Source organism: Crocodylus siamensis, chromosome 1, assembly GCF_052110815.1.
Source record: "Crocodylus siamensis isolate JL-2025a chromosome 1, ASM5211081v1, whole genome shotgun sequence".
Classification (NCBI taxonomy): Eukaryota; Metazoa; Chordata; order Crocodylia; family Crocodylidae; genus Crocodylus; species Crocodylus siamensis.
In genome coordinates, this window is record NC_143395.1 from 412,907,941 (window position 1) to 412,932,939 (window position 24,999).

Below are 24,999 nucleotides of genomic sequence, written 5' to 3' on the forward strand. Positions count from 1 at the left end.
ATGCAAAATATTGATGCAGGCCAATGATTCTCTATCTGGTTGAAAAAAGGTTAATACAGATGTCTGAAATTTACCATTCCTTATTAGGCCTATGCGTAGCTTCAGTCCCTGATTCAATTCAGCAGAGATTCGGCCCAATTCAGCAGCCAAATCTCTGAATCGAAACAGGAGACCCTTCAATCTCTCTGAATTGAATCAGAACCCTCCAAATCTATTTGGAGAGATTCAGAAGGGTTCAGCAATTCGGACATAGACACAGGTTTAAATGCTTTTTCTATATACCTCTAGGTAGCAGGTGGCTTGTGAAAGTTGAGATGATGGGGTAGATGGAGTGTCCCACAGGAGTGCGGGGGGCTCCCCAGCGCGCTTGGCAGCAGACCTGGATGTGGACCAGAAGTGCTTCTGGTTCACTTCCAGGTCCGCTGGGGAGCGCACTGGTGGGCCCCCCCGCACCCTTCCCAGCTTGGCGACTGGTGCCTCTTGGGTCTGGGGGGACAACTGGGGTCCCCCCGCAGGCAGTTCCTGAGCCGGTGGTTGTGGGGGTCCTCCCCGTGCACTCCCCCGCGGACTCAGAAGTGGACCGGAAGTACTTCAGGTCCACTTCCGGGTTCGCTGCCAAGCACATGGGGGACCTCCCCACGCTCCTGTGGGATGCTTCATCCACCCCAGCATTGCAGCGTTCATGAGCCGCACCTGGTACCTCGAGGTATGTAGAAAAAACACTTAAAGCTGTGTCTGTGTCTGAGTCACTGATTCTCTGAATCAGCATTGAATCTTCAGATTCGGATATGGCAAAATGGAATTGGGGACAGTGATCTGAATCAACGAATCGAATCACTGTCTCTGATTCGGGCCGAATCCAAATTGAATACGGCCTGTTTTGTACACCCTATTGCTCATTCTCTTTTTATATTCCTCCTTCTCTTGGTAAGCTTTAAGAGAATGTACAAATACAATAAACACAAATACAAACTCTATAAGCGATAAAATAAGAAAAAATGAACTTTACCTTTATAGAGTAACTGTGACCTATTATATAATAGAAAGAGAATTAAAGAATTAAAACTCTGTGGGCTCACCTACACGTCACCCTACATCACTGTAGCACCGCGTTACGTTGCCGTATGAAGTGTTATGGCGATGTAGCGATAATATGAGTCTACATGTGATCAGCAACTACCTTGCTGTAGTAGTGGGCTCCCCGGTTTTAGTGTGCTGCTACAGCAGAGTAGCAGTGAAAACTAACCATGTGCTGCATGCACAGCACAGGACAGGAGGTTACTGCACCGTGGTTTAGTACTTCTGGTTGAAGTACTACCAAAAGGCAGTATTAAAGCATGTCCAATAACAATGTCACCGTAGGGTGACCTGTAGCTGCACCCTATGTGATTTAGACTTGCTACCCTGAGAGCAGAACACTTCCAAATGCCGTTATTGCTAGCAGGTCTTAAGATGTGTTTTTATGTATGTTATAAAACTAGTATCAGTTACATACTGAAGTAGTTGGCAGTTCAGTTAGGCAGTATTGCATGTAGGTACTCAATGTCCTTTTCTGTCCCACAAGGACACTGTTGTTTAAAACCCTGCTGGTAGCAATCATGTTCAGGCTGTGCAGCTAGTTTGGTTCACTCTACAGTGAAGAAAATCTTTCTTCTGGTATGGGACATTGAATGCTGCCGATAATAGAAATTTTGCCACAGGCAGACTTTTACAGATTTCTTGTCATGTTTGTGATAGTTGAGGTGGCCATTGACCCAGCAGAAAACATTCGTGCCCAGAGGATATTTGACATGACTGCAGTGGGATTGCTACATCCTGCAAGGATGGTGGTTTTAAATGGAAATAATTTATGTTTGTTCAGTGTTAATATGAAGCTCAGTATTGAAATATAAAATGATGAGCAAGCATCTCTTATGCAATCCATCACACTCATGTCTGTGAGCTTGTGAATGTATTCTGTATGTGTATTATTGGCATGTGACTTCAAATTCACACAAAAAAGTTAAGTCCTTTAGAGTTAATGAGAATTGTGCCTGTCCTCTTTCCACTGGGGGAAATAAATTGGGAAGTCTTGTTCTGCTCACAAACAGATTTGTAAAATGTAGTGTTTTGGTTCTATTCATCTGTCTGATCCCTTTGTGTTGTCTGAATCATCTTAGTTTTTTGTTGAACAGGTTAGGAAAAATAACCTGCAGAAGAGCAAGGTATAATCCATTACACCTTTATATGAAAAATATATCAGGAGATATTTGATTCCTAAATACTTGTTAGCAGTGGTGTAGGAAATGTGAAGAATAGCTTCTTCCAAACATGACATACAGCTCATAAATTGTATTAAGGATAAAATATTCTCATTTATGAATATCTTAAAATAAACCTACCAAAGGAGTCATTTCAGAGTTACTTATCTTACCATAAAATAAATATCCCTATCATCTTTCATTTACTTCTGCCTAATGTCACAGGCCAACTAGCTTTTCACAAATCCATAGCATCTTTTCAGGAAAGCACAAGACCTAAATATCTAACAAAAGAGGAAAAACAGAAATGTTTTTAGACAAACACATGTCAAAGCATAAAGGAAACAGATCCTTTTTTCCCTGGTTTGCATGTCATTTTTAAATTTTACTTCCTGTGTGTATTGAGTCACGATCAGACTTGTAAAGGCTATGTAGCAGAAATATAGTAAATATTTTGCCTTTGTCCTTCCCACCAAGTAATGTAATATTATAGCAAATCCATCAAAGAAAGACTTCTGTAAAGTATGTATCAGGGCAATTCAACTTCTAAGCAGCCAGGGACTGCATGCCCCATGGGTGGTACCATCACCTCCAGTTTCACCATGCATGGGGGCAGCGTTTCCTGCCCCCCCCCCCAACATATACACTTGTATTACATGGGTGCAAGTGGATCAGCCTACCACTGTGCTGCAAATGCTGGAAGCCCCATGGGATGTTCCATCCTTCCCCGATGCAGGAGCAGGAAGCGAAAGCTGAGGGATTTTTACTGGCATATGTTTTACATAATCTGACTGTAACCCTTCTGCCAGGCCCTGGACAAGGACTGATGTAGGGGTTTAATACCAACCATAGTAAAAATGTTTGGCTGTCAGTAAATAGTTTGCAGATTTTCAGTAAAAAAGTTTTCTTAGGTTGGCAACCCTGTTTGACTGCAGCAGTGGTTTTGCACATGACTGCTCTCACCCCAGGGTTCCCCTATTCACTCCCATGCCCTAATGTCCATGAATGCACCCCACACCAGGCGGGCCTGCAGCATTACTTTCACCGGCCCTGCTCTCCACCGACTTCCAAAGAAGGACTACTGTCTGCCTATCTTTAACCCAGCAGTGTTTACAGGCAGACGGGATGCAGCAGCAGCACATGGCTGAGGGAAGGCTACAGAGATTCCCATGAGCCACAGCCCTGACAGAAACTCCCTTCAGGATGCTGCACTCTTGCTCAGACACCAGGTGGTGTTGCCATGCTCTGTCTGTACTTCAACACTGCCTGCAGCATTTTTTTTTTTTAATGCCAGAGCTTCAATCAAGCTCTAGTGGCTTAGATTTTTAATGGATGGCTTGATTGCAGGCTTTACGGCCAGGCATTTTTAGCCTTGTTTTTTATTGTCCATCCATAAATTTATGGACAGTTGGGATCCCCAGTTGCAGCAGCAGCCAAAGTGACAGGGGAAAGGTGCTTGGGTAGGAGCCTATGAGCTGCCAGTTGGATAGCCCTGGTATATATTATTTGTTTAGTCTAAAATGTAGGTGATATGCCTTATTTTCTGTGACTATAACACTGTCTGAAACTCAGACACTTTGAGTACTTAAGATGAAACTTGTATAGGTCTATGTTATAAAGCTCTCCTGTGAGATGCCAGTGCATTGCCATTTAAACAGAAGAGCTTGGTAAAATCAATAAACTATCTGTTTCTTTTGAAGAATTTTGCTGAAATAATTTTTAGACAGATTTTTCTGCTTTTAGAATTCAGCCTTTTAAATTCATTAGCACACTGGATGATTAAAGTGAGTTTTGTGAATATATTTTTGTAAATCACTAGTAACCCAACAAGGTAGTTGCTAGCAGATGAAAATATTAATATACTTTTACAAAGCAAAAAATCTTTGAGAATCTGTCCGGCACAGAATGCATCTATATGCTTTTACACTGATTATTTTCACCACTTTGTCTCAATTCTGGATTTTCTAAGGCACTTCAAATTCTTATTGCTGTTTTAGATTTTTGAGAGATGAATTCAGATGATATCTGAACTGTGCTCTGTCTCAAAGTAGTAAATGCAAGATATTGTTTTTAGATTCGATGAATTTGATGAGGCAATCGATGAAGCAATAGAAGATGATATCAAGGAAGCTGATGGGGGAGGTATGGGTTTTTTACATATTCTATCTTCATTAAAATGGTAACAAGAAAGGGTCCTATAGCACAAATTCTATTGTGCTGCAAGAGGCAGTGGGTGTAATTCTCTCTTCTGATCGCTCACAGCTTGGAATTTTTGCTCCCGTACTTTTGAACCATACTTCCTGATTTTGATGGATTCAGGGAAATGGGCATCACAAGCTAGGAAGAACCCTACAGTGTGGTAGCTATAGAACTTTTATTAATAATAATTACTCAGTGTTTGTACCCTTTTCAGTATAGAAACAATCAAGTACCAGGGACCAGAATGATTAAAATTGTTCACTAACTGCAGGTCAGATTACGAAGTCAGTGGATGCTGCAGATATGTAGCTTCTCAGGAATTTGGGCCTTGCTCTGTTTTCAGCCCAGCTGACTGCAGCTGTGGTGATATAGCCCAGCATGGGACTAGAGCAGAGCAGATGCACGGAACCATTAACCTGTTCAAAAGGGTTTAACAGCCTGGTGCCTGGTGTGTAGAAGGGAAGCTGAAATCAGAAGCAGGGAGGGAAAATGTAGTTAAAGTTGAATGAAAAATGCTAACATTCACTTGCAGGATTTTTTCCCCTTTCTCTCACTGCATCTAGGTGGTGGCCGAGGCAAAGACATGTCAAATATCACAGGTCACCGTGGAAAGGACATTTCTACCATCCTTGAGGAAGAAAGGAAAGAAAATAAGCGGCCCCAGCGGGCTGCTGCCGCACGTCGCAAGAAACGACGGCGACTAAATGACCTGGATAGCGATAGCAATCTGGATGAGGAGGAGAGTGAGGATGAGTTCAGGATCAGCGATGGGTAGGTTTGTGCTTAAATTACTAGTCTAGATCATTAAACGTTGTAGATTCTGTCAATATTCAGCACTACTTATGCCAAGCATACAATGGGGATGCTTCACCCATGTGGGAATACTAATATACTAAGCTGAGAAGAAGCCCTAGTGGGGATGCAATTATATGCTGCACATGGTACCTGTAATGGTAAAATTTTCCTGCTTCCCCACAGCAATCTGTAGTATAGGCCTATCCTAGGTGATTTTTTTTTGTGTTGTTTGAAGTTGTAACTGATGGTTTTTCTGTTAGGCCTGCACTACCTGTAGCTTGTTTGCTGGTATTGCTGTTTTTGGTTAGGGATGTGATAACTATATACCAGTAAAAGTCCTAACATGGCCATGTCAATATCATTATCAAAGTGTCTTATACCAATGTAGTGATTTTGGTATAATAGCTATATCAGTTTAAGGTAGCTTTATACCCACATCTGCACCAAGTGTCTTTTACCATTTTAACTCTACTCTTTTAGCTAAAGCAGTAAAACTTTCTTGTTTAGACAAAACCTCCTGTGTAGCTTAGAATGATGAAGAACTGAAGCAGACTTGATGCTTCATCTCTGATAGATTAAAGAAACCTATAGAACTCAATTCTTGACTTTTAGCATTCTAAGAATTTGAGGTTCAGAAAACCAGGAGAACTAGATGTGAAGACCAGAGAAAGGTAAACAGTTTACACTCTATAAAACATGCATTATATGAAACCTGAAATGTTAAATAGATATTAAACTGATTACAAATGCCTTCCACTCTGAATTTCTTTTCACTCCTTATATTACTTTCATTTCATTAGTTCTCTAATCATCTGAGTTCTCCAAAGCAGAAGTCATTTGAATTTCTAATGCTAAAAATCATCATTTCAACCCTTCTTTATACCTCACAGAGAAACACAAAAGGGCTCTGTTTTTTTGGCTGACAGCATTTTCAGTTGACAGCTGCCCCTTCCCCATCTTGATTGGTTTAGAAATAACCTCTTGAAAATTTCTTGAGACAGATTTTAAGTATCTCTTGAAGTCATTTTCCACATGTGGGTATACTGGATGATTTTTATCCTGATAGTAGGACACAATGTGCTGGAACTTTCCCAGTCAATAAATATAGGCTGCAAACATCTCACCGATTGATTTGGTATAGTGGGTCTACATTTTCAACAGTATTTTCTGTTAATTGCCTGCTGAATATTAGTTTAGAATTTGCATTCAGCTGTGGAAATTGGCTGTCCCCTTTATCCCAACAAGGATATTCTGCTGTTGTATAAATTAACTCATTCTTTAAACAACAGCAGTTCTAGAAGATCAGTAACGTAAACCTGTGAAGTAGAAGTTTATCCATAAATATATCATCTTTGCATTTGGAAATGAGTGGTTTGATTTCCACAAGTCTATGAAACTGTTTCACAGATTGTGTTCCTCCTGAGTTATTGCTAACCGCCTGTGATATTGGAAGGTACAGCCATATTCTGTATAGGACATATACGTTTGAAATCCTAGCTTTGTGTGGCTCTTTAAAGAGTGCTTCCTGAGAATATAATTGACTTGAAGTCCGGGACAAACAAGACTTCACTATACATAAAACCCCCCTGCAATTTCAGTTGAAAACAGCATTCAGATTTACATAGGGCAGAACTCCATTACCCTGGATCCATCTGAATGGCAGCTTTCTACCTGTATAAGTGGTATTTCTGGAACTTAGGAACAAACTGTGATTCTAATTCCACTGCATTGTGGACACACAAGTGTGCATGTGTACAGTGAATGTGTGCAGTAGGCCATGAACTGTCTGGTCCTGTATGCATGCCTGTTCTGGGCAAATAAGTGCATGCAAGTCACAGAGATATAGCTGAGTAGATGCTCATGACTAATGGACATAGTGAGGAGGAGCCTCCCATGTGTTAGCACCAGTAGCCAATTGGTTATGGCCCTTTCCCAGGAAGCAGGAGACCCAAGGTCTATCCTCCTCTTCCCCCCATGGGTGTTTAAACCTGCATTCTTTTCACTTCACAGCACAGGGCTCTAACCACCACACCACACCACAGACCAGCATTATTCGTTCTCTTTTCCAGCACTCCTTCTGAAGCTGGCCCTGGGCAGTCAAGAGACAGACATGTGGGACCAGGAGGTGATGTGTAGTTCACTGAGGTGGCTGACGTCCTCATAGGACAAGGCCCTGGGTTCTAACCTGGACCTTTGCTCCAAACGGGGCAGAAACTTCCCAGCAGCACTGCTTAATAATCATTTTATTCAATGACTGTTAAATGCCGGAGAGGGGTCTGAACAACGCCTAACCTGTGGTATGCTAGGACCACATATGTGTTCACAGTGTCATGGTTTCTAGGGTCAGAAGGGACCTGACCAGGTCATCGAGTCCGACCCCCTGTCATGGCAGGAAAGACTACTGGGGTCAAATGACCCCAGCAAGGTATACATCAAGCCTCCTCTTAAAGACCCCCAGGGTAGGAGCCAGCACCACTTTTCTTAGAAGTTGGTTAGAAACACATAGGTACAAACACCCTCCAGGCAAGGGAATTGAGGCTAGAATCCAGATCTCCTGCTTTGTGGGGACATGTCCTAACCCCTGAACTGTTGGAGCTCAGATGTGGGAGGCCCCCTTCTCATGCTTTTCCCAGACTTGTACTCGGGTACTGCCCAATATGCAGCCTTCTGCAATGCTAGGCGGGTAATAGAACAAAGACCTGTGGTTAACTGCTGAAAACGCTGCATGCAGTGCCTGCAATTAGAAAAAATATTTTTTTTTTGCAATAATCTTGTGCCCCTTTAGGAGCACAAAGGGATATAGGATTTTTTCTGTACTGTCCTGATCTGCTGTACAGTGTTACGTACTGTGAAGCCACCTCCAAGTACACAGGTGGTATTTAATGTCAGGGATGGGTAGAAGCATTCATTAGCTCACATTAAGGTTGAGAAGATTCATTCACTTTTGTGAAGCACTCTTTAAGATAAAAGTGGGTGTAAACGCGTATTATGGAAACAGCATCCACAGCTGTTATAAACTGCATTACATATGTAGTCAACTCTTGTAATATTTTAATATGTTTGTTTCAAGTATTTCTCTTTTGGCTCTCATTTGTCTTTTAACAGATCTCAGGATGAGTTTGTGGTATCAGAGGAGAACTTAGATGAGAGTGAAGACGACGCACCATCAAATGACGACAGTGATTCAGAGTTCTGCGCCCGCAGACCCAAGCGGCACCACTCCAGGCCGATGAGACAAAGCAGGCGGTTACGAAGAAAAAGAGTCAGGAAAAACTATTCAGAGGATGATGAGGAGGAAGATTCTGAGGACAATATCAGTAGGGAGTCTGGTGAGCAGAACTCTTTTAAACAGAGTTAAATGTTGTGTGTCAGAGAAGAGGGCCTGACCAGAGGATTGGATGCCTCAGATTTTTTGAGTTTTGTTCTTGGCCTTGATATTGAATTGTTATGTTGCTTGGGTTAAGTTGTATGTCGTCTTTGCTCTAGTATTCCTTTCTGCAGAGTAGAGGATGCCTTGTGTGACAGAGGTGTTTGATTAATCTGATGTCTTTGTGAGGCATTTGGAACATGCGAAGTGCCATGCAGGTACAGATTCTGTAATGGTTGTTTCCCTACTGTGATACAGGAACACTCATCAAGGTTTCCCCTTCCTCTGAATGGTCTGCTGCCAATGCCCAGAGTGTTGGGTACTAGATCCTTAAGGAATACTCATTTTTAAATGCATTAGCAAGTTGTGAGAGCAAAATAGTCAAGTGCATGCAGAATTTAAGGTTTCCCATTGTGTCATTGACTGTTCTGCTTCCAAGTGCTCATTTTCTGAGTGGGCAAAATTGGTATTTCTTTTGGAAAACGTGGCTCTTTTTCTACCAGTTTTTTAAATGATTTCCTTCTCCTTCCTTGGAGACCTGTTGAAATCTCATGGAGAACTCTGAAAGTCTTCCACTTAAAAGGTCTCTATTCCTTATTTAGTATAGAAGAATAAGTCCTCCAACTGCATGAAGTGGTGGGTGATAGTTTACGGTCTGAAGAGGTGGATCACATTAAAGTAACAACAGAAGTCTTAGAAGAAATTTGTTCTAATAAGCTGCCAGGGCCAGATGGCATTCACCCGGGAGTTCTGAAGGAATTCAAAGGTGAAATTGTAGAACTACGGCCAATAATATTTAACCTGTTGTTACACACAGCTCCTGTGCCAGAGGACTGCCAGGTTGCTAGAATAACACCCACTTTCACAAAAGGCTCCAGAGGCGATTCTCAGAATTAATGGGTTCATCAATGGGTTCATCAGCAGCAGGTCCTGTCAGACCAACCTGGTGGCCTTTTACGATCAGATCACCAGATCATTAGACGCAGGGGTAGCAGTGGATATAGTCTTCCTGGACTTCCGGAAGGCTTTCGACACTATCTCGCACCCCATTCTCATTAAGAAACTGGGGGGCTGTGGTGTAGACACCCACACAGTCAAATGGGTCGCCAACTGGCTGGAGGGCCGCACCCAGAGGGTGATAGTGGATGGGTCCTTCTCAACCTGGAGGGATGTGGGCAGTGGGGTCCCCCAGGGCTCGGTCCTCGGGCCCACACTGTTCAACATCTTCATCAGCAATTTGGATGAGGGGGTGAAGAGCACCCTGTTCAAATTTGCTGATGACACTAAGATGTGGGGGGACGTGGGCACACTGGAAGGATGCAACAGGCTACAATCAGACCTAGACAGGTTACAAGGGTGGGCGGACGAGAATAGGATGGGTTTCACCACAGACAAGTGCAAGGTGATGCACCTCGGGAGGAACAACCGGCACCATACCTACAGGTTAGGGAACTCCCCTCTTGTCAGCACGAGGTGGAAAAGGATCTGGGGGTCATCATTGACTCCAAGATGAACATGGGCCGGCAGTGTGGGGAGGCAGTCAGGAAGGCCAACCGTACCTTGTCATGCATCCACAGATGCATCTCGAGCAGGTCCAAGGAGGTGATCCTTCCCCTCTATGCGGCACTGGTCAGGCCGCAGCTGGAGTACTGCGTCCAGCTCTGGGCACCGCACTTCAAGAGGGATGTCGACAGCATGGAGAGGGTCCAGAGGAGGGTCACTCACATGATCAGGGGACAGCAGGGCAGGCCCTATGAGGAGAGGTGACGGGACCTGAACCTGTTCAGCCTCCACAAGAGAAGGCTGAGGGGGGATCTTGTGGCCTGTTATAAACTAGTCAGGGGGGACCAGCAGGCATTGGGGGAGTCCCTGTTCCCCCGAGCACCGCCAGGAGTGACCAGGAATAACGGTCACAAGCTGGCAGGGGGTAGGTTTAGGTTAGATATCAGGAGGCGCTACTTTGCGGTCAGGGTCTGGAACCATCTTCCAAGAGAAGTGGTGCAGGCTCCTCCCCTGGGGGTGTTTAAGAGGAGGCTGGATGACCACCTTGCTGGGGTCGTTTGACCTCAGTACTCTTTCCTGCCATGGCAGGGGGTCGGACTAGATGATCTGCTCAGGTCCCTTCCGACCCTAGATACTATGAAACTATGAAACAGACCCATCGGGCTAATGTCCAAGCCCAGCAAGTTGGTAGATTATGTAATAAAGAATAAAAAATAAAATCAACAGTCACATGGAAAGATGATCTGCTGGGGAAGAGTCAACATGCTTTTTACCAAGGGAAATCCTGCCTCACCAGTCTGCTGGAGTCCTTTGAGGTTGTTAACAAGCACATGGATGAGGGGGATCCAGTTGACATAATATATCCGAATTTTCAAAAAACTTTCAACAAATCCCTCACCAAAGGTTAAAAAAAAATGAACTGCAATGATCTTTAAGGACTAGGAACACTTGTATGTCAATAGCACCTCTGTTCCTTTGCAGCTTGTCTTATAACACTGTTCCCCAACCACAATCCATCCTCTGCCTGTGAAATACCATCAGATGCATGAAAATGATTCTTGTCCAGAGAAATAAGCAGTGAAAATGAATGAGTGATGGGTAGAAGATTTTTATCTTGTGTAAAATTGGGTCTACTAATAAAGGAGGAATCAAAATAGAAAATATAATGGATTTATTTATCTAAAAATTGCATTTTCATAGATTTCTTGAGGCAGTAGCATGTCTTTGGAAAGCTGATTCTGTAGCACTGCTTCATTTTGGGCACAGGCATGCAAAGTGCTATGTGCCCTAAACTTTCATTGCAAGCTAAGAGCACTTGGTACTGTGCAGAATTCACTCGTCACATGTCAGTGAATGTCCTTTCAACTGTTCTTATCCATTCTTTTAACATTAAATGTACCGCAGACTGACATAGGTTATAGCTGAAGTACTTACCTCCAAAAAGGATCGTAACAGATAGGCAAAATAAGAAAGGTATAAAAGCTTACAATAATTGTTCCTTTAAAGTTTTCTCCCTATTCTGCTTGCTCTTAAGTGATATGCAGCAGTAATAACTTGTGATTCGTGGAAATATGTGAACAACTGATACAGATGCTTAAAGAACATGGAATCGTTGCTAATCAGCGTCCTAATGCTGCTAAAAGCTTGGGAACAATTAGTATTGGTTTTTCCATGACAAAAATTGCCACTCTGTCACAGCCCCCAGTGAGCACCCTTTTTGACAGGCAGCAGAGAAGCCTGGGACTGAGGTTCCATGGGTATTAAAGTCTCTTTTCATCTCAGGTCTCATATCTGATCCCTCAGTGGCAACATGATGTGAAGGCATATGCTACTGCTGCCCAGTCTGCATCTGTTTTGTGGACAAATAATTTCTTTTAACTTCTGACTTCTTTTTGGGTGTTGCTCCTATTCTTTTCACAAGACAGAATATCCCTTCCTGGGCAATGGCCCTCTTCATCTGTTCTTTTCCCGAGTCCTTGTCATGCTTTACACTGGGATTAAGAAAATTACCAGCACTGAGAGCTGCCTTGCTTTGATTTCCCAAGTATCTGGGGCTTCTAATTGAGCCCTCTTAATTTGTTTGAAGGGAGAGGGGGACCTTTTTAATTTGTAAGGCACTTCAGCCAATAACACAATATGGCAACTTGTGCTAGGTCCAGAAAGTCAGTACTATGCTCTTGGGTAATGATTTTGAGAGAGCTGAAAGAAAAAAGCTCTACATTTAATTCAGATCCTCTGGCTGTTTTCAGTTGTTGCAAAAGGTGACTAATGCACCCCCCGCAGGGTGCTGAGTGTCTGGAGTCTCACACTGGGCGAACTGGAAGTGGCAGTGGGTTGCTTTTTGTGGAGTCTCTCCTCTGGTTCTTCAGTCATACATTCAGCTTCATTTCCACACCTGTGTGGTATATCTCACTGTTACAGATAAAATGTTCTGAAGTTGGCACTTGCCCACAGTTCGGTTCAAATGGCTTGAATAATTAAATTAAGATAGTGGGGGTGTCAGGGGGAGAAGTATTGTCCAGTGAAAATTGAAAGGAGCATGTGCCATTGACTCAGATCCTGCCAGCTGGGACTACTTGCATGAGAGGGCATCATTTGCACCAGCAGGGGTGAGATTATATGAAAAATTCAAAAGGAAACCAGAGCTAGAGGAGTGGAAAGAGAGGCTTCCATGAGTGACTGGAGCAAATCCACAGTGGATTTTCGAAACAGGGCAGTTTTGAGCTAGAAGTGAATGAGTGGCCAGTGGAATAGTATGGGCCTGGAAGAGGTCATCATAATGACCATCCCATTTTAGGTGTGGTGGTCAAGATCTTCCGGTGCCTGAAGAGCGCTCCATTCTGTTAGGGTAAATCTGAATCTTGTGTAAAGTGGCATGCACCTAGTTTGGGTCTGTGTGTGTTCATTTTAATGGAACAATGCACATGGTTGTTTCCTTCCTTACAGACAGCGGTGATTATACAGACTACAGTGACGATGATTACCTGGAAACTAAGCGGAGAAGATCCAGGAGGAATCAGAAGAGACAAGTGAACTATAAGGAGGATTCAGAAAGCGATGGCTCACAGAAAAGTGTCCGATACGGAAAGGAGTTAAGACGAGTTCATAAACGAAGGCTTTCTACTTCGGACAGTGAAGGTAAGAGGGACGCTCCACCCTCTGAAGAGACAAAGATGTGACCATTTACCTAAGCAGAAAAATGTGGGGTGTAACAAATGCAAGGCCCTGCTGTGTTGGGTGCTGTTAGTCAGAGGCACACAGAGATTCTTTCCTGAGCTCCTTGACATTTCCAAACAGCTAATACCGGGGTCGGCAATGTTTTTGGGCAGAGTGCCAAAACACCCGCAACCACGACTTGCAAGATGTTGGCATGCCAGGAGGAGACAGCGGGGGAGCCGCAAGGGGCCCGATCCTTGTTGTGGCAGCACAGCCCCAGCCCCTTCCCCGTCGTCTGCCCCAAGGCGCGTTTGCCAAGTAAAATACCTTCGCATACCACTCTTTGGCACCTGTGCCGGGGATTGCCAACCCTTGAGCTAATAGATCCTTTTGAAGCCATCTGTAAATATATACCAATGCATTATGACATGTACTTATCAAAATCTCTATTACTCCTGACTTCCTAGTAGAAAATTGCTTCACCTGGTCAGGAGTGTTGGGATTCTGCAGTAGGATAGGTGACTGTTTTGGAAGAAAGGAGCATTTGTTACTATTCAGTTGCAAAATCACAAAGACCTGTCCCCTGTAGTCATTAAGTATTTCGCTGGTGAGAATAATGGTATTAATCCTGGTGTTATTTCTGGAGTGCTGGTAGTATTCAGCTTGGTATCTGTGTTCTGCCGCCCTGCATTCCCCTTGTAGTTGTGATTAAAACTTTCCTTGTATCCCATTTTAAACTGCTGGCGTGCTGCTTAGCACAGATAAATAGTTGTTGCATTCTGTCACAGAAGATGCGGTGCCTCAGTAGTAGTCAACATGATATCTGTGAGTGGTCTGTGTATTAGTGTAAGGCTAGAGCTTTCAAAAGTGGCCGCTAATATTCAGTGCCTTTCCTCATGGGTACCCAACTTGTGAGGCACCTTGGGTCTGACTTTCACAGGTGCTGAACACTGTTGGCTGAATAAATTGACTGCTGTGGATACTCAACTCTTCTGTAAACCAGGTGATTTGTGGCCAGTTGGGCATCCATAACTAGTGGTTATTCCTGGAAGCATTATAGTATTTGATAAACTCAGTCCCACAAAATAATTTTTAGTCCTTTTCCCCACATGGGATGTAGAGATGTCATTTGGTAAAAATGAGCTCAGTAGTACGATCGACTTCAGCCCTTTGAAGTCTAGACTTTTGATTTGCTATGAAAACTTGCTTTATAAGAAATTGATGGTACTAGCTTTTCATCACAAAAGAACAGTTGCTATTTCCTAAAAGCACGTTAATGCATGATGTGTGTAAAAGTTGTCACTGGAAATATTATTACCTGCAAAATTTCTTATGGAACCATAGGAGAGACTATTCAAATAAACCAGAGGCTACTTGGACCTGTGTTACACTTCCTGGAAGTGAGCATGCTTTTCGCTGATGATGGCCCAGTAGTGTTTGATTTTTCTATCCTAACTCTTCTTATCCAGGCCATCAGAAGTTAGAAATGTTGAAAGGATAAAGCCAGGCTCTCCCTATTCAGGGAAAAGCCCTTGCTTTCATCCAAGAGCAAACCTCCCAGCGCAGAATGAAGGGAGGAGTGAAGGGGGAAATAAAAAGCGCAATTGTAACTGTGTTGCCTACCCTCAGATTTGCTAATGGCTTTAAGTCTGCTACTTGTTCCAGAGAGCTACCTGTCCAAGAACTCTGAAGATGATGAACCAGCAAAGAAATCCAAGCGGTCAATCCGAAAGCGCAGCCGGAGTACAGATGAATACTCGGAAGATGAGGAAGGGGATGAGCAAGAGGAGGGGAGACCTGTCCGCAAGCGGCTGAATCGAATCGAGACGGACGATGAAGATAACTGCGACAGTGCTAACAATGACGTGGAAAAGCCTGCTCCTGCTCATAAGCTATCGGTGCCACATGCTCCTCACGACAGCATCAAGAAGCCCTCCTACCGGATAGAGAGTGACGATGAAGATGACTTTGATAATGTAGGAAAAGTAGAAAGCCCGTTGGACTACAGCCTAGTGGATTTGCCTTCCACCAATGGACAAAGCCCAGGTAAAACAATTGAGAACTTGATTGGCAAACCAGGTGAGAAGACCCAAGCCCCCAAGGACAGCACAGCCAATGCTAGCCTGGCACCCAATGGGACAGGGAGTGGGCAGGAGGCAGTAGGTCCAGAGGAAGAGGAAGATGAACTTTTGAGAGTGACTGACCTGGTTGATTATGTCTGTAACAGTGAACAGTTATAAGACTTTCTTCCATTTTTGTGCTAATTTATTCCACGGTAGCTCATACCAGCGGGCCAGTTGTTAAAAGCTGTTTTATTTTTCCTAGAAAACTCTCCACTACAGTATCATTTTTTAGAAGCAAGAATTTCACCAGTCCTGCAGTCTTTCTGTGAAGTGACCAGTTTTGAACTTTGAAGATAAATTGCTGTAAATTCCCTCTCAATTTTTTTTTTTCTCCTCTCCTTCCAAGTCCATGGTCCTGGGTAATTTCATTCACCAAAACCTCACAGCAGCAAGAGATTTGTATATTTTTGACTTTATATTTCCTGAGGGCATACAAATTTGTGGCAATGGGTGGCCTAAGAAAGCATTCCAAACCCATCAGGGCCCAAAGTGTAATGGGGCAGGGCTAGCGGGGAGGGAGGGGTCCTGGAAGCACTTGTGCTTTAGCTTTTTCATATGAGATATATATTCTATTTAAATGTTCACAACTTAGATTACAATTTAACAGACAGGTTCAACATTAACATCTGTACTGTTCATCTTGTGAGTTGTAAATTAACATACCATAGCTCATTTTAGTAAATCACCTTCATGAAAGCAGTTTGATTTAATACCAGAGGCAACCACAGTTAGAGGCCAAGAAAGTACCATGAACACGAACTCTAGTATCCATTATGACTTGCAGTTTCCTAATAAACATCCTTTAAAGTGTTTGTACAGTAAAGTGTACTGTAATGAAGTTTTGACAGTCGAAACGTGCTAGCAATGCATTTACAAAGCTTTTCCACGCATAGTCCATTAGATGGCTTGTCACATACGGTGTCTGATGGAAGGAAATATCGAAGGGATGTTTGTCTGTAAAGGGACTAGCTTCATGGGGGTGCTGTGCACTTTTGCAGGCAACAGAACAAGTAACTGCCTGGCCTTTTGAGTTTTATCTGTCCAAAGTATTTGGAATGGAATATGTTTGTACATACTGCATTGACCACGGGATTACGACACATCTGATGATGGGGGGATTTTCAAATAAACCTTGACTGGTCCATTCATGTCCTAAATATCTACTTCAAATTGAAGTAAACAAATGGAGCAGTTTTCCTTTTGGAGGTTTTCTGTTTTGGGTGCGTGCGTGTGTTTGTTTTGATTTACTTATCTGCCTGGATGTATTAGCAGGTTTTGAATGTAGTGTTGGCCTTTGGCCATTAGAATTTTCTTAATATACATTTTAATAATTGTCACGTGACCAACTGATTTCAAGAAGGCAGTATTTCTGGGAGAAAACACTTAATTCCAAGGGCCGATCAGCTTTGGAGTGGACGTGCAGTGACATGTGCTTGTATTCAAGTATAGAGACTTTAAAAAACCTGGACAGCTTACGCAGCACATAATGAACAGCAGAGGTGTAGGTTGTTTGGGGTAAAAATTGGTTTTCTCTTCGCTCTACAATAAGATGCAGGCTGCGGTGCTTGTACGTGTTGCAGCACAGAGACGGCTCAAACCCATCTGCCAAACATTGAAATCCAGTGAGGTCACATCTGTTAATCCTTTTGCTCTGAGATTTGGAATTTTTGTCTGGTGTTATGTCCATTGCCGGCAATGGATGCACCAAATTTGCTGCTGGCACCAAGGAGTGAGTTCTCCTTCCCTGCCCCACCCAGCTCCCCAGCATAATATTGTATTTCCTAGTCAGTCAGTAGTTAAGCACTTCTGTTTTATTGTAATAAAACTGGCATTAGGCCTTTACAAAATACCTCTCTAGAAAACTTAGATCCAAAAAAACCTACCTTCTCGCCTTGAAAGTCTTGTTTTTGTTGCTGTTTTTGTTTCCCTCCTTTTCCATGCGAGTTCTGTAGGACCCACTCCATTCATATTATCCATTTGAAATCGAGCGGTGCATTTATCCCTCTATAAAACTAGAATCATCAGCATTGCAAAAAAGGTTTGGACCGAATCATTATTTGCTGTGCTAAGCCAGGTTTCAGACCTTAAAAAAAGAAAAAAAAGAAAAAAGAATTCAGTTTCTAAATGAGTTTGTTCGATTTGAATTAAACACAGTGATTTTTCCCATCATATCAACTTGCTAACAGGTTAATGCATTTCATTATCAGAAGTTAAAAAACAGGGTAGTGAAAAGCCACAGAAGTTTAGAAAGTGTTCTTAAAGCTTACGTAGCATTTTAAGCTACTGTATGGCGTTTTTTCCCTTTGCTTAGATGATGCATAAATGTAGCACGTCTACATTTCTAACATCCATGCATTTTAAAACAAGCCAGACCGCTGGCTTCCTTTCTCCAGTTTTAGTTATTGCTGAGCATTTTTGCTATTTGCAGCGCAAACTGGCTAATTCACATGTAGCAACATTCTGCGTGGCCATGATTTTTCAGTTGTTTGGGCAGTGCCATATGACCCTTTCATTGCTTGACTTTGCCTTTTGACAGCCGATCAGTGCAGTAGCAAACATTCTTGTTTGTAGAGTTCACACGACTTTCAGCTGTTTAGTGGGCAAGTCCTTTAAATGTAGTAAAAGTGCAGAAGAGGTGGAAGGATTTGGATACAGTACCTAGGAAGAAAATTGGATGCTGGCTCTTACTCGTGGGAGTGGTGTGAAAGCAAAAAGATGTCAGAAAGGACAATTGGTACTAATGCCTCAGCCATACAGCAGGAGACAGTGTGCGCAGACTGTAATACTGTTCTTGAGTCTGATTGCTTATGCAGCCCCTTTATAAACCAGCCTTTCTGGTTGATTTGAAGGTTTCTAGGGCTCCCTTGCGTAGCAGTGGGAATCTTGTCCATTTAAATCCTGCAGAATTTGGCTTAAAGAGGGGGCCTGAATTTTCCCCCTCCCATTTTGAAGATGTTCTGTTTAATGGGAAGTATATAACATCCCCGTTGGAAGTCTGCAGTCCCCATGAGCACAGACGGGAATAATGGTGCATTGTACAGATAGCCACACCAGATCATGTCCTACTGTAATCAGTCAGGACTGAAGAGCAGTGCCTTTGGATTGCTCCACAATGATTGCTCCCCTTCACTTCAGTTTAAGAATCGCAAGATCAAACAGCTTGAGAATCAACATGGAAACTGGCCTTGGGGTTTTTAACCAGCCAGCTAAATAGAAAAGAAATCAGCAGACATGAGTCCTATATGTAAGCAAATTATTGCACAAACTGGCATGCATCAGGTTATTACTAACAGCTGGCATACGGCATTTTTTTTTTAATTGAACACTGTTTTAGAGCAGAACTGAGTGGTAAGTTAGTTGATTTTAAAGTGCAATTTGGGTTTTAAGTGGGATTGGGGGGGTGGACTATAAATTAAGTGGGTGGGGGTGGCAATTTTTAATCCATATCACAAGGATGAGAGACTGGTATTGGCTGGCTTGCAAACAGCCGGTATGGGCATTGAGGACTTGAGTGCACTGTGGCTTCACTTCATGCTAAATGGATGTGATGCAATAAACTAACCAAACCCATAATATAAGACTTGTCTGTTAAAAAATACAAATTTAGAGGCAGGTGGCATCTCTTGGTTCAGTGATGACTATAGGAAGATCAATGCTAAACAGTTTAACTCTGGGAGCATCTGATAGTGCGATCAGAACTGCAGCCATTAAATCACATGCCAACACAAACATGCCTTCCTGATCCTGCATCCAAAGCTTGCTCTGTTCTGATGGCACATAAGAAAAGGGATTTTTTTTTTTCTGAATCATGTGTTTATCAGGTATATCACCTTTAAAGCTTCCTTAAGGTGCCTCAGTTGCTTTTTTGCTAATTTGATCTGTTTAGCTCGGCTTCTCTTTTTCCATTTCCTAAATCTGAACTCCTCACAGGGACACCTTATTCAAAGAATGTCAAGGCAACATAGATGTTCATAAAAGGGGCAAAACCCTCCCCCCATAACCTTTGCATGGTTGTGGTACAATATTTATGACTTATCTTAATATTTATCATTTGAAATACATTACTATCCAGATCCATTCTAGAACTCTATCTTCAGGCACTTCCCACTTGGCCTTGAATGCTCTTGAACAGGAAAGCTTGGCCCAAAATAATTGTTCACAGATGTGTGTTATTGATGTGTAAGATGCAACGGGTGTCCTAGCAATGTTTCTCTATCAGAATACGTCCAGTTCATTGTGTTAATAAAACCTTTTAAACGAATATATCAAAATAAAACCTTACCTCCTAGCAGCAACAAACCTCCATTGAAAAAATTGGTGGGGTGAGCCCCAATAATTCATGTGGAGGAGCCCAGTCCCTTGCTCCTGGGGAAGTTATCAAGATATTCATTGGCATAAGGGTGTATGGACTCGCACTCAAGTTTCTTGGTACAATCCAGGAGATGCTTGGTGCTGATTTTACTTTGTAACTTGCACCCTTCTCTTGAGTGAGGCTGTGGGATGTGGTTCTTAAGTCATGGAAGCCAGGAAAGGAGAAGCCTTAATGTTCATTGAGGTCACTTTGGTTGTATGTATGGAACTAATTTTTCAAAAATGACTAATGATTTTGGATGCCTCCAGTTCTGGGTATTTGATCCGAGATGCATAAAGGCAGTTGACTTCAGAAATGGCAGAGCACCCTCTTGCTGGAGATTGGACCCCTCCAAGGAGCCTCACACTGGACACCCAGGATAGGAGACACTGGGTGCGTCTACACGAGATGCTAAATGCACAATAGACTAATTCTACTGCGCATTGGCGTGTCACAGCAAAAGCTATGCAGTTGTGCTAATGCACAGTAGAATTAGTTTACCACACATCAACATCACTTAAAAGGTGTGCGCTGGTGCTACTGTGCAGTAGCACTGGTTACTGCGCATTTATTTGGTACCTGTTATTAAACTGAATGCGCAGTAACCATGGTGCATGAATACACGTGTAGACGTGCCCACTGAGAAGCACTAGTCACTTTTGAAAACAAGTTGCTTGTTAAGCTCTTAGTTTAGCAGAACTGCCTGTTTGAATGAGAGAAGTCCAAACAGCAGAAACCAAGTTTGCCTGGGAGTTGAAATAATTGCCCCGACACTGCAGAGTAATTTAACTTATTTTGTACATTGCGAGAGATTTATATTACCTAGAATGACATTTAAAACTCATGTACAGCTTCTGAAGGAAGAAATAGACCCCTCTAAAGTAGATGATGAGTATGTACAAATGAACACATGAGAGGTTCGAGACATAAATACAGCTAAAAAATGTATGAACACTCGGGTTTCTCATTACCATTTTGTAGTGGGGGCCAAAGCAATGCAGTCAAAGAGGCCATGTACTTAGTGAAGGCACTCGGGTTCTGCAAATGTACCTGCTATTGCTACAGGTCCCCCCAAAGGTTACTGATGGGAACTGCTGTTGCTGGGTTTTTTTCAGTTTACCTTGTGCACTGGAGAGCACTTTGTGTATAATCAATCTCTGTGGTTCCCCAAGCATAGACAGAGTCACTTTCCCCGTGTAAGTGGATCCCTAAAAGAGCATTGAGGAGTGGGGGTGAGCAGATGCAAGAGAGAGACATGATTGCAAAAGCACAGCGTGGCAGGAGAGGACTCAAACACACGTAGTCGTACCTGAGACCACTGAGGCACTCTTCAAATCTGACCAGGCTTCAAATCAGTGGTGTCAGTTGAAGATGATCCCGAGACCCTCTTCACTTCACCTTTATCCTCGGGCTGCATAGAAACTTCTGGAAGGGGAGGGGACAGGTATGTCTTGCAGTGATGGGGACATTTTGGATCAGTACATAAAATGCTGTAACAGTGTTTGGCTTTGGGGCAATCTGATGGAGGTGACACTGTTGCTCTGATCTTTATTGCTTGTGTTACAACCCAAGCAGGTGAACTGATCAGTGATACGTAGGTTAGTCTGTTGGAGCATAACGTAAGCAGTTCAACAGGCATAAAGCCGTTCTACTAAACCATGTAATAGGCCTAGTAGCAGCGCACCATGTATTAGCTATAGCAATGTAAGGTCCTGAACAGATACTAATCTACTACTCAAGGTAGTATGGTAGGAAAGGAAGTCAGATCATAAATCTATATGCCTTCATTTGTTTTCTATTTCATATTCATGACGTGGACTCTTAAATCTTGTACAGTATCTTATTCTTATACTCTGTTAATTGAAATGGTACTTCTCCCCCCCCCCAACCCCCCCCCCAAAAACCCTTAATATGAATATGATTTCTGTAAATGCCAATGCAATTCACCAGTGTTTCACAGCCCTCCTTTAAAAGATGCATGTAGCAGCTCTCCTATGGTATTTGCCTGATTCATAAAGTTTAGTGTCCCTGTTTTGTTGTATGATGCTCTCAGAGAGACACAGATCCTGTGTGTTATACCTGATGTTTGTGTCTGTATGCTCTATCCCAGCAAGTATAGAACAGATTACTTGCTAGCAGAATGGCTATTACCCGATACTGAGTGAGAACCAGGTCAAAACAGCCCAATAAGGCCTCTGAAAATTTAAAATGCGCTTACATGAAATACAGGTTTTGGTCTTAGGCCTGCGTGCTGTTTATATGTTTGCAGAGAAATCTTACAATTCCTTACAAGTTCACATTCACATATGGCCTCGATCTTATTTTCTTTCTCTTCAAAGGTAACATGGTAAAAGTCCCAAAAATTTAGCTCTTCGTAGAATTTAGCTCTTGCCTTGCTTGAGTCCTGAACCTTTATGATGATGGGTTTTTTTTAATCTCTCTGAAATCATGACTTGCTAAAATGTAGAGGGGGGAGGACTGAGGGTCATGCACTGTGTGTGTGGATGAGGAAGTGTGCTGAAAAACTGGATTCTTGTTGCACATGGGATGGGTGGTGCTTTCGCTGTTTTATTTTTTTTCCCCACTGCTGATCTCACATGCATGGAACACATGATGCGTTCAACACTTTTTAAAATGGAAGTCATGGTGGCCTCAGTGCTCAAAGGGTTAACTGCAGTTTAATAACAGCTCCCGTTTTTAGATTTGCAGTACACAACTGTTTAAATACTGTATTCCTTGTAAATTAAGTAAAAAAAAAAAAATGTTAAGGCTGGTGCCAATATTTTTGTTAATGAAATGTTCAATGTTGTCTCTCACTACAGTCTGGTCAGAACTCTTTGTGTATAAGCTGGGCCTGAAGCCATTTTATAGCTTGTAGGCCTAATTGTGTAACTTTTTCTTTCATAATGTTTTTGTTATAATATCTACTGTCATTTCTTTCATATAAATATGACATGTAAATTGTCATAATAAAAACATTTAAATAACTCAAGGTACAAAGTATACTGTGCGTCTGAGAAGCACGTTGATTTTTAATGATTACAGCAGCTAAAGAACCAGACAGAACTTGGATGGAGGCGACTGGAAATGGCTGGTGTGAGCCATGCCAGCCTGGGAAAGTAACATTAATCTGGCTAGAGGATGAATCGGTAACAAGTCCTGGTGATTTGTTTTTATGACCGCTCAACCCATGGGGTTTTCTCTTTGACCAGCTGTTGGTGGCGGTGAAGAAACTTGAATTTGTCTCTGTTCATCTTAACTGGTCTCTGGCAAGAAGGTTCTCTGTATTCTTTCTATGACGTTAATATATCATTCTGTGTTATCCTAGTGGTGCAGCTCATTGGTAGTACTAGTAGCGGCTCGGCCCATATGCACCTCGACTCATGCTGTGGATCGGCAGGCTTGCCTCCCAACTGACAGCCTCCCACAACATTGTTGCCAGCGAGCTGAGGACTACAGGTTGGATGAATGGAATCTAAAGTGGGTAGAAAAGTAGCTGGATTGTTGGGCTCAAAGGATAGTAGTCAATGGCTCAATGTCTAGTTGGCAGCTTGTATCAAGTGGAGTGCCTCAGGGGTCAGTCCTGGGGCTGGTTTTATTCAATGTCTGCATTAACAATCTGGAAGATGGGATGGTGTGCACCCTCAGGAAGTCTGCAGATGATACCAAGCTGGGGAGAGTAGTAGATACACTGGATAGTATGGCTAAGGGTTTAGAAAGACTTCAACAAATTGGAGGATTGGGCCGAAAGAAATCTTGAAGTTCAACAGAGACAAGTGCAAAGTCCTGCACTTAGGATGGAGCAATCCCATGCACCGATGCAGGCTGGGGGTGACTGGCTGGGCAGCAGCTCTGCAGAAAAGGACCTGGGGGTTACAGTGGACAATAAGATGGGTATGAGCCAGCAGTGCGCCCTTGTTGCAAAGGAGGCTAATGGCGTATGGGGCTGCATTGGTAGCAGTGTTGCTGGTAGATTGAGGGAAATTACTATTCTCTATTCTGCGCTGGTGAAGCCATATCTGGCATAATGTGTCCAGTTTTGCTCCCCCCCCTCCACTGCAAAAAGGGAGTCCATATGAACAAATTGGAGAGAGTCCAGCAGAGGGCAACAAAAATGGCTAGGGGACTAGTCTAAGGAAGAGAAGACTGAGGGGGGATTTAATAGCAGCCTTCAACTACCTGAAGAGGGGTTTGAAAGAGGATGGAGCTGGGCTGTTCTCAGTGGTGGCAGATGGCAGAACAAAGTGCAAAGGGAAGTTGAGGTTAAATATTAGGAAAAACTTTCTTACTAGGAGGGGAGTAAAACACTGGAACAAGTTACCCAGAGAGGTGGTAGATGCTCCATCCCTGAAGGTTTTTAAGACCAGGCTAGACACAGCCTTGGCTGGGATGAACTGTTTGGGGCTGGTCCTGCCTTGAGCAGGGGGTTGAACTAGCTGTGGCCTTCTGAGCTCCCTGACAACCCTCATTTGCTGTGAGTCTGTGAAAACCTCTGAGTCTTGTGCTAAGAAGAGTCTTGCTGGGTGTGATATTACTTGTAAGCTATGGCTGCATAGCTGTGATCCATGTTGGCAGCAACTGGAAAGGCCTCATCTTACACCAGCATAAATTCATAGGTGTAATTCAACCTCAGAACGTAAAACATCCCAGTAGATGAGTCTAAACAGAAATGTGTGCACAGCCTGTCTGTGTGATACCTGCTCTGCTGTGTGCTTATGACAAAAGGCATTAAAAACCTTCAAGGGAAGAAATGTAGTGGCCAACCAGGAAACTGCTCAAGCCATGGAAGGAGGTAGGGGCTGGATTTTGCGGGTGACTGCTCTCAGTGCTCACCCGTGAAGTCATTCAGAACCTGATTTCTTTCCAACTTGGGTATTTTTTTTAGTCCAAGTGCTGGGTTATTCTTTGATGCTACGACATTTCTGTGGAGTCCATTCCCTCACTGCAGAATCTAAGCTTGCATTTAAAACAAGGAACCTGATTATCTGTTTCTAGCTTTTACGACTGAAGAAAAACTTCCAAGTCTGATCACTGACAACTACTGCATTATGTGTAATTACTGAATGTCCAGGCAGCTTGAAGTGACTGAGATGTGTAAACTTCTAATTTCTCCTCGTTATGGGGTGACTCTGAAACCTAATGGTGGTCGACTGCATCATCAACATTGTCTATTTCTCTGCTTCATTTAGAAGGAAAAGTGTAATGCCTTACCTGGCCTTGTAAAATCCAGTATTTGATACTGGGGAGTCGGGCATCTGGCTTTTA

The 24,999-nt window shown here is 43.0% G+C and overlaps 1 protein-coding gene across 2 annotated transcripts in view; it reads left to right on the forward strand.

Annotated features, from left to right (window-relative positions):
• RSF1 (remodeling and spacing factor 1) overlaps window positions 1-24,999 on the forward strand; it is a 114,917-nt gene that overhangs the window by 85,895 nt on the left and 4,023 nt on the right. Inside the window, exons 12-16 of one of the 2 annotated variants that reach the window (XM_090030710.1) lie at window positions 4,315-4,382; window positions 5,003-5,210; window positions 8,340-8,563; window positions 13,051-13,242; window positions 14,926-22,721. In XM_090030710.1, coding sequence (XP_089886836.1) covers window positions 4,315-4,382; window positions 5,003-5,210; window positions 8,340-8,563; window positions 13,051-13,242; window positions 14,926-15,500 — 1,267 coding nt within the window. In that variant the 3' untranslated portion in view covers window positions 15,501-22,721. Of the gene's footprint in view, window positions 1-4,314; window positions 4,383-5,002; window positions 5,211-8,339; window positions 8,564-13,050; window positions 13,243-14,925; window positions 22,722-24,999 lie in introns of those variants that run through there. The other variant, XM_090030711.1, reaches the window with a different exon arrangement.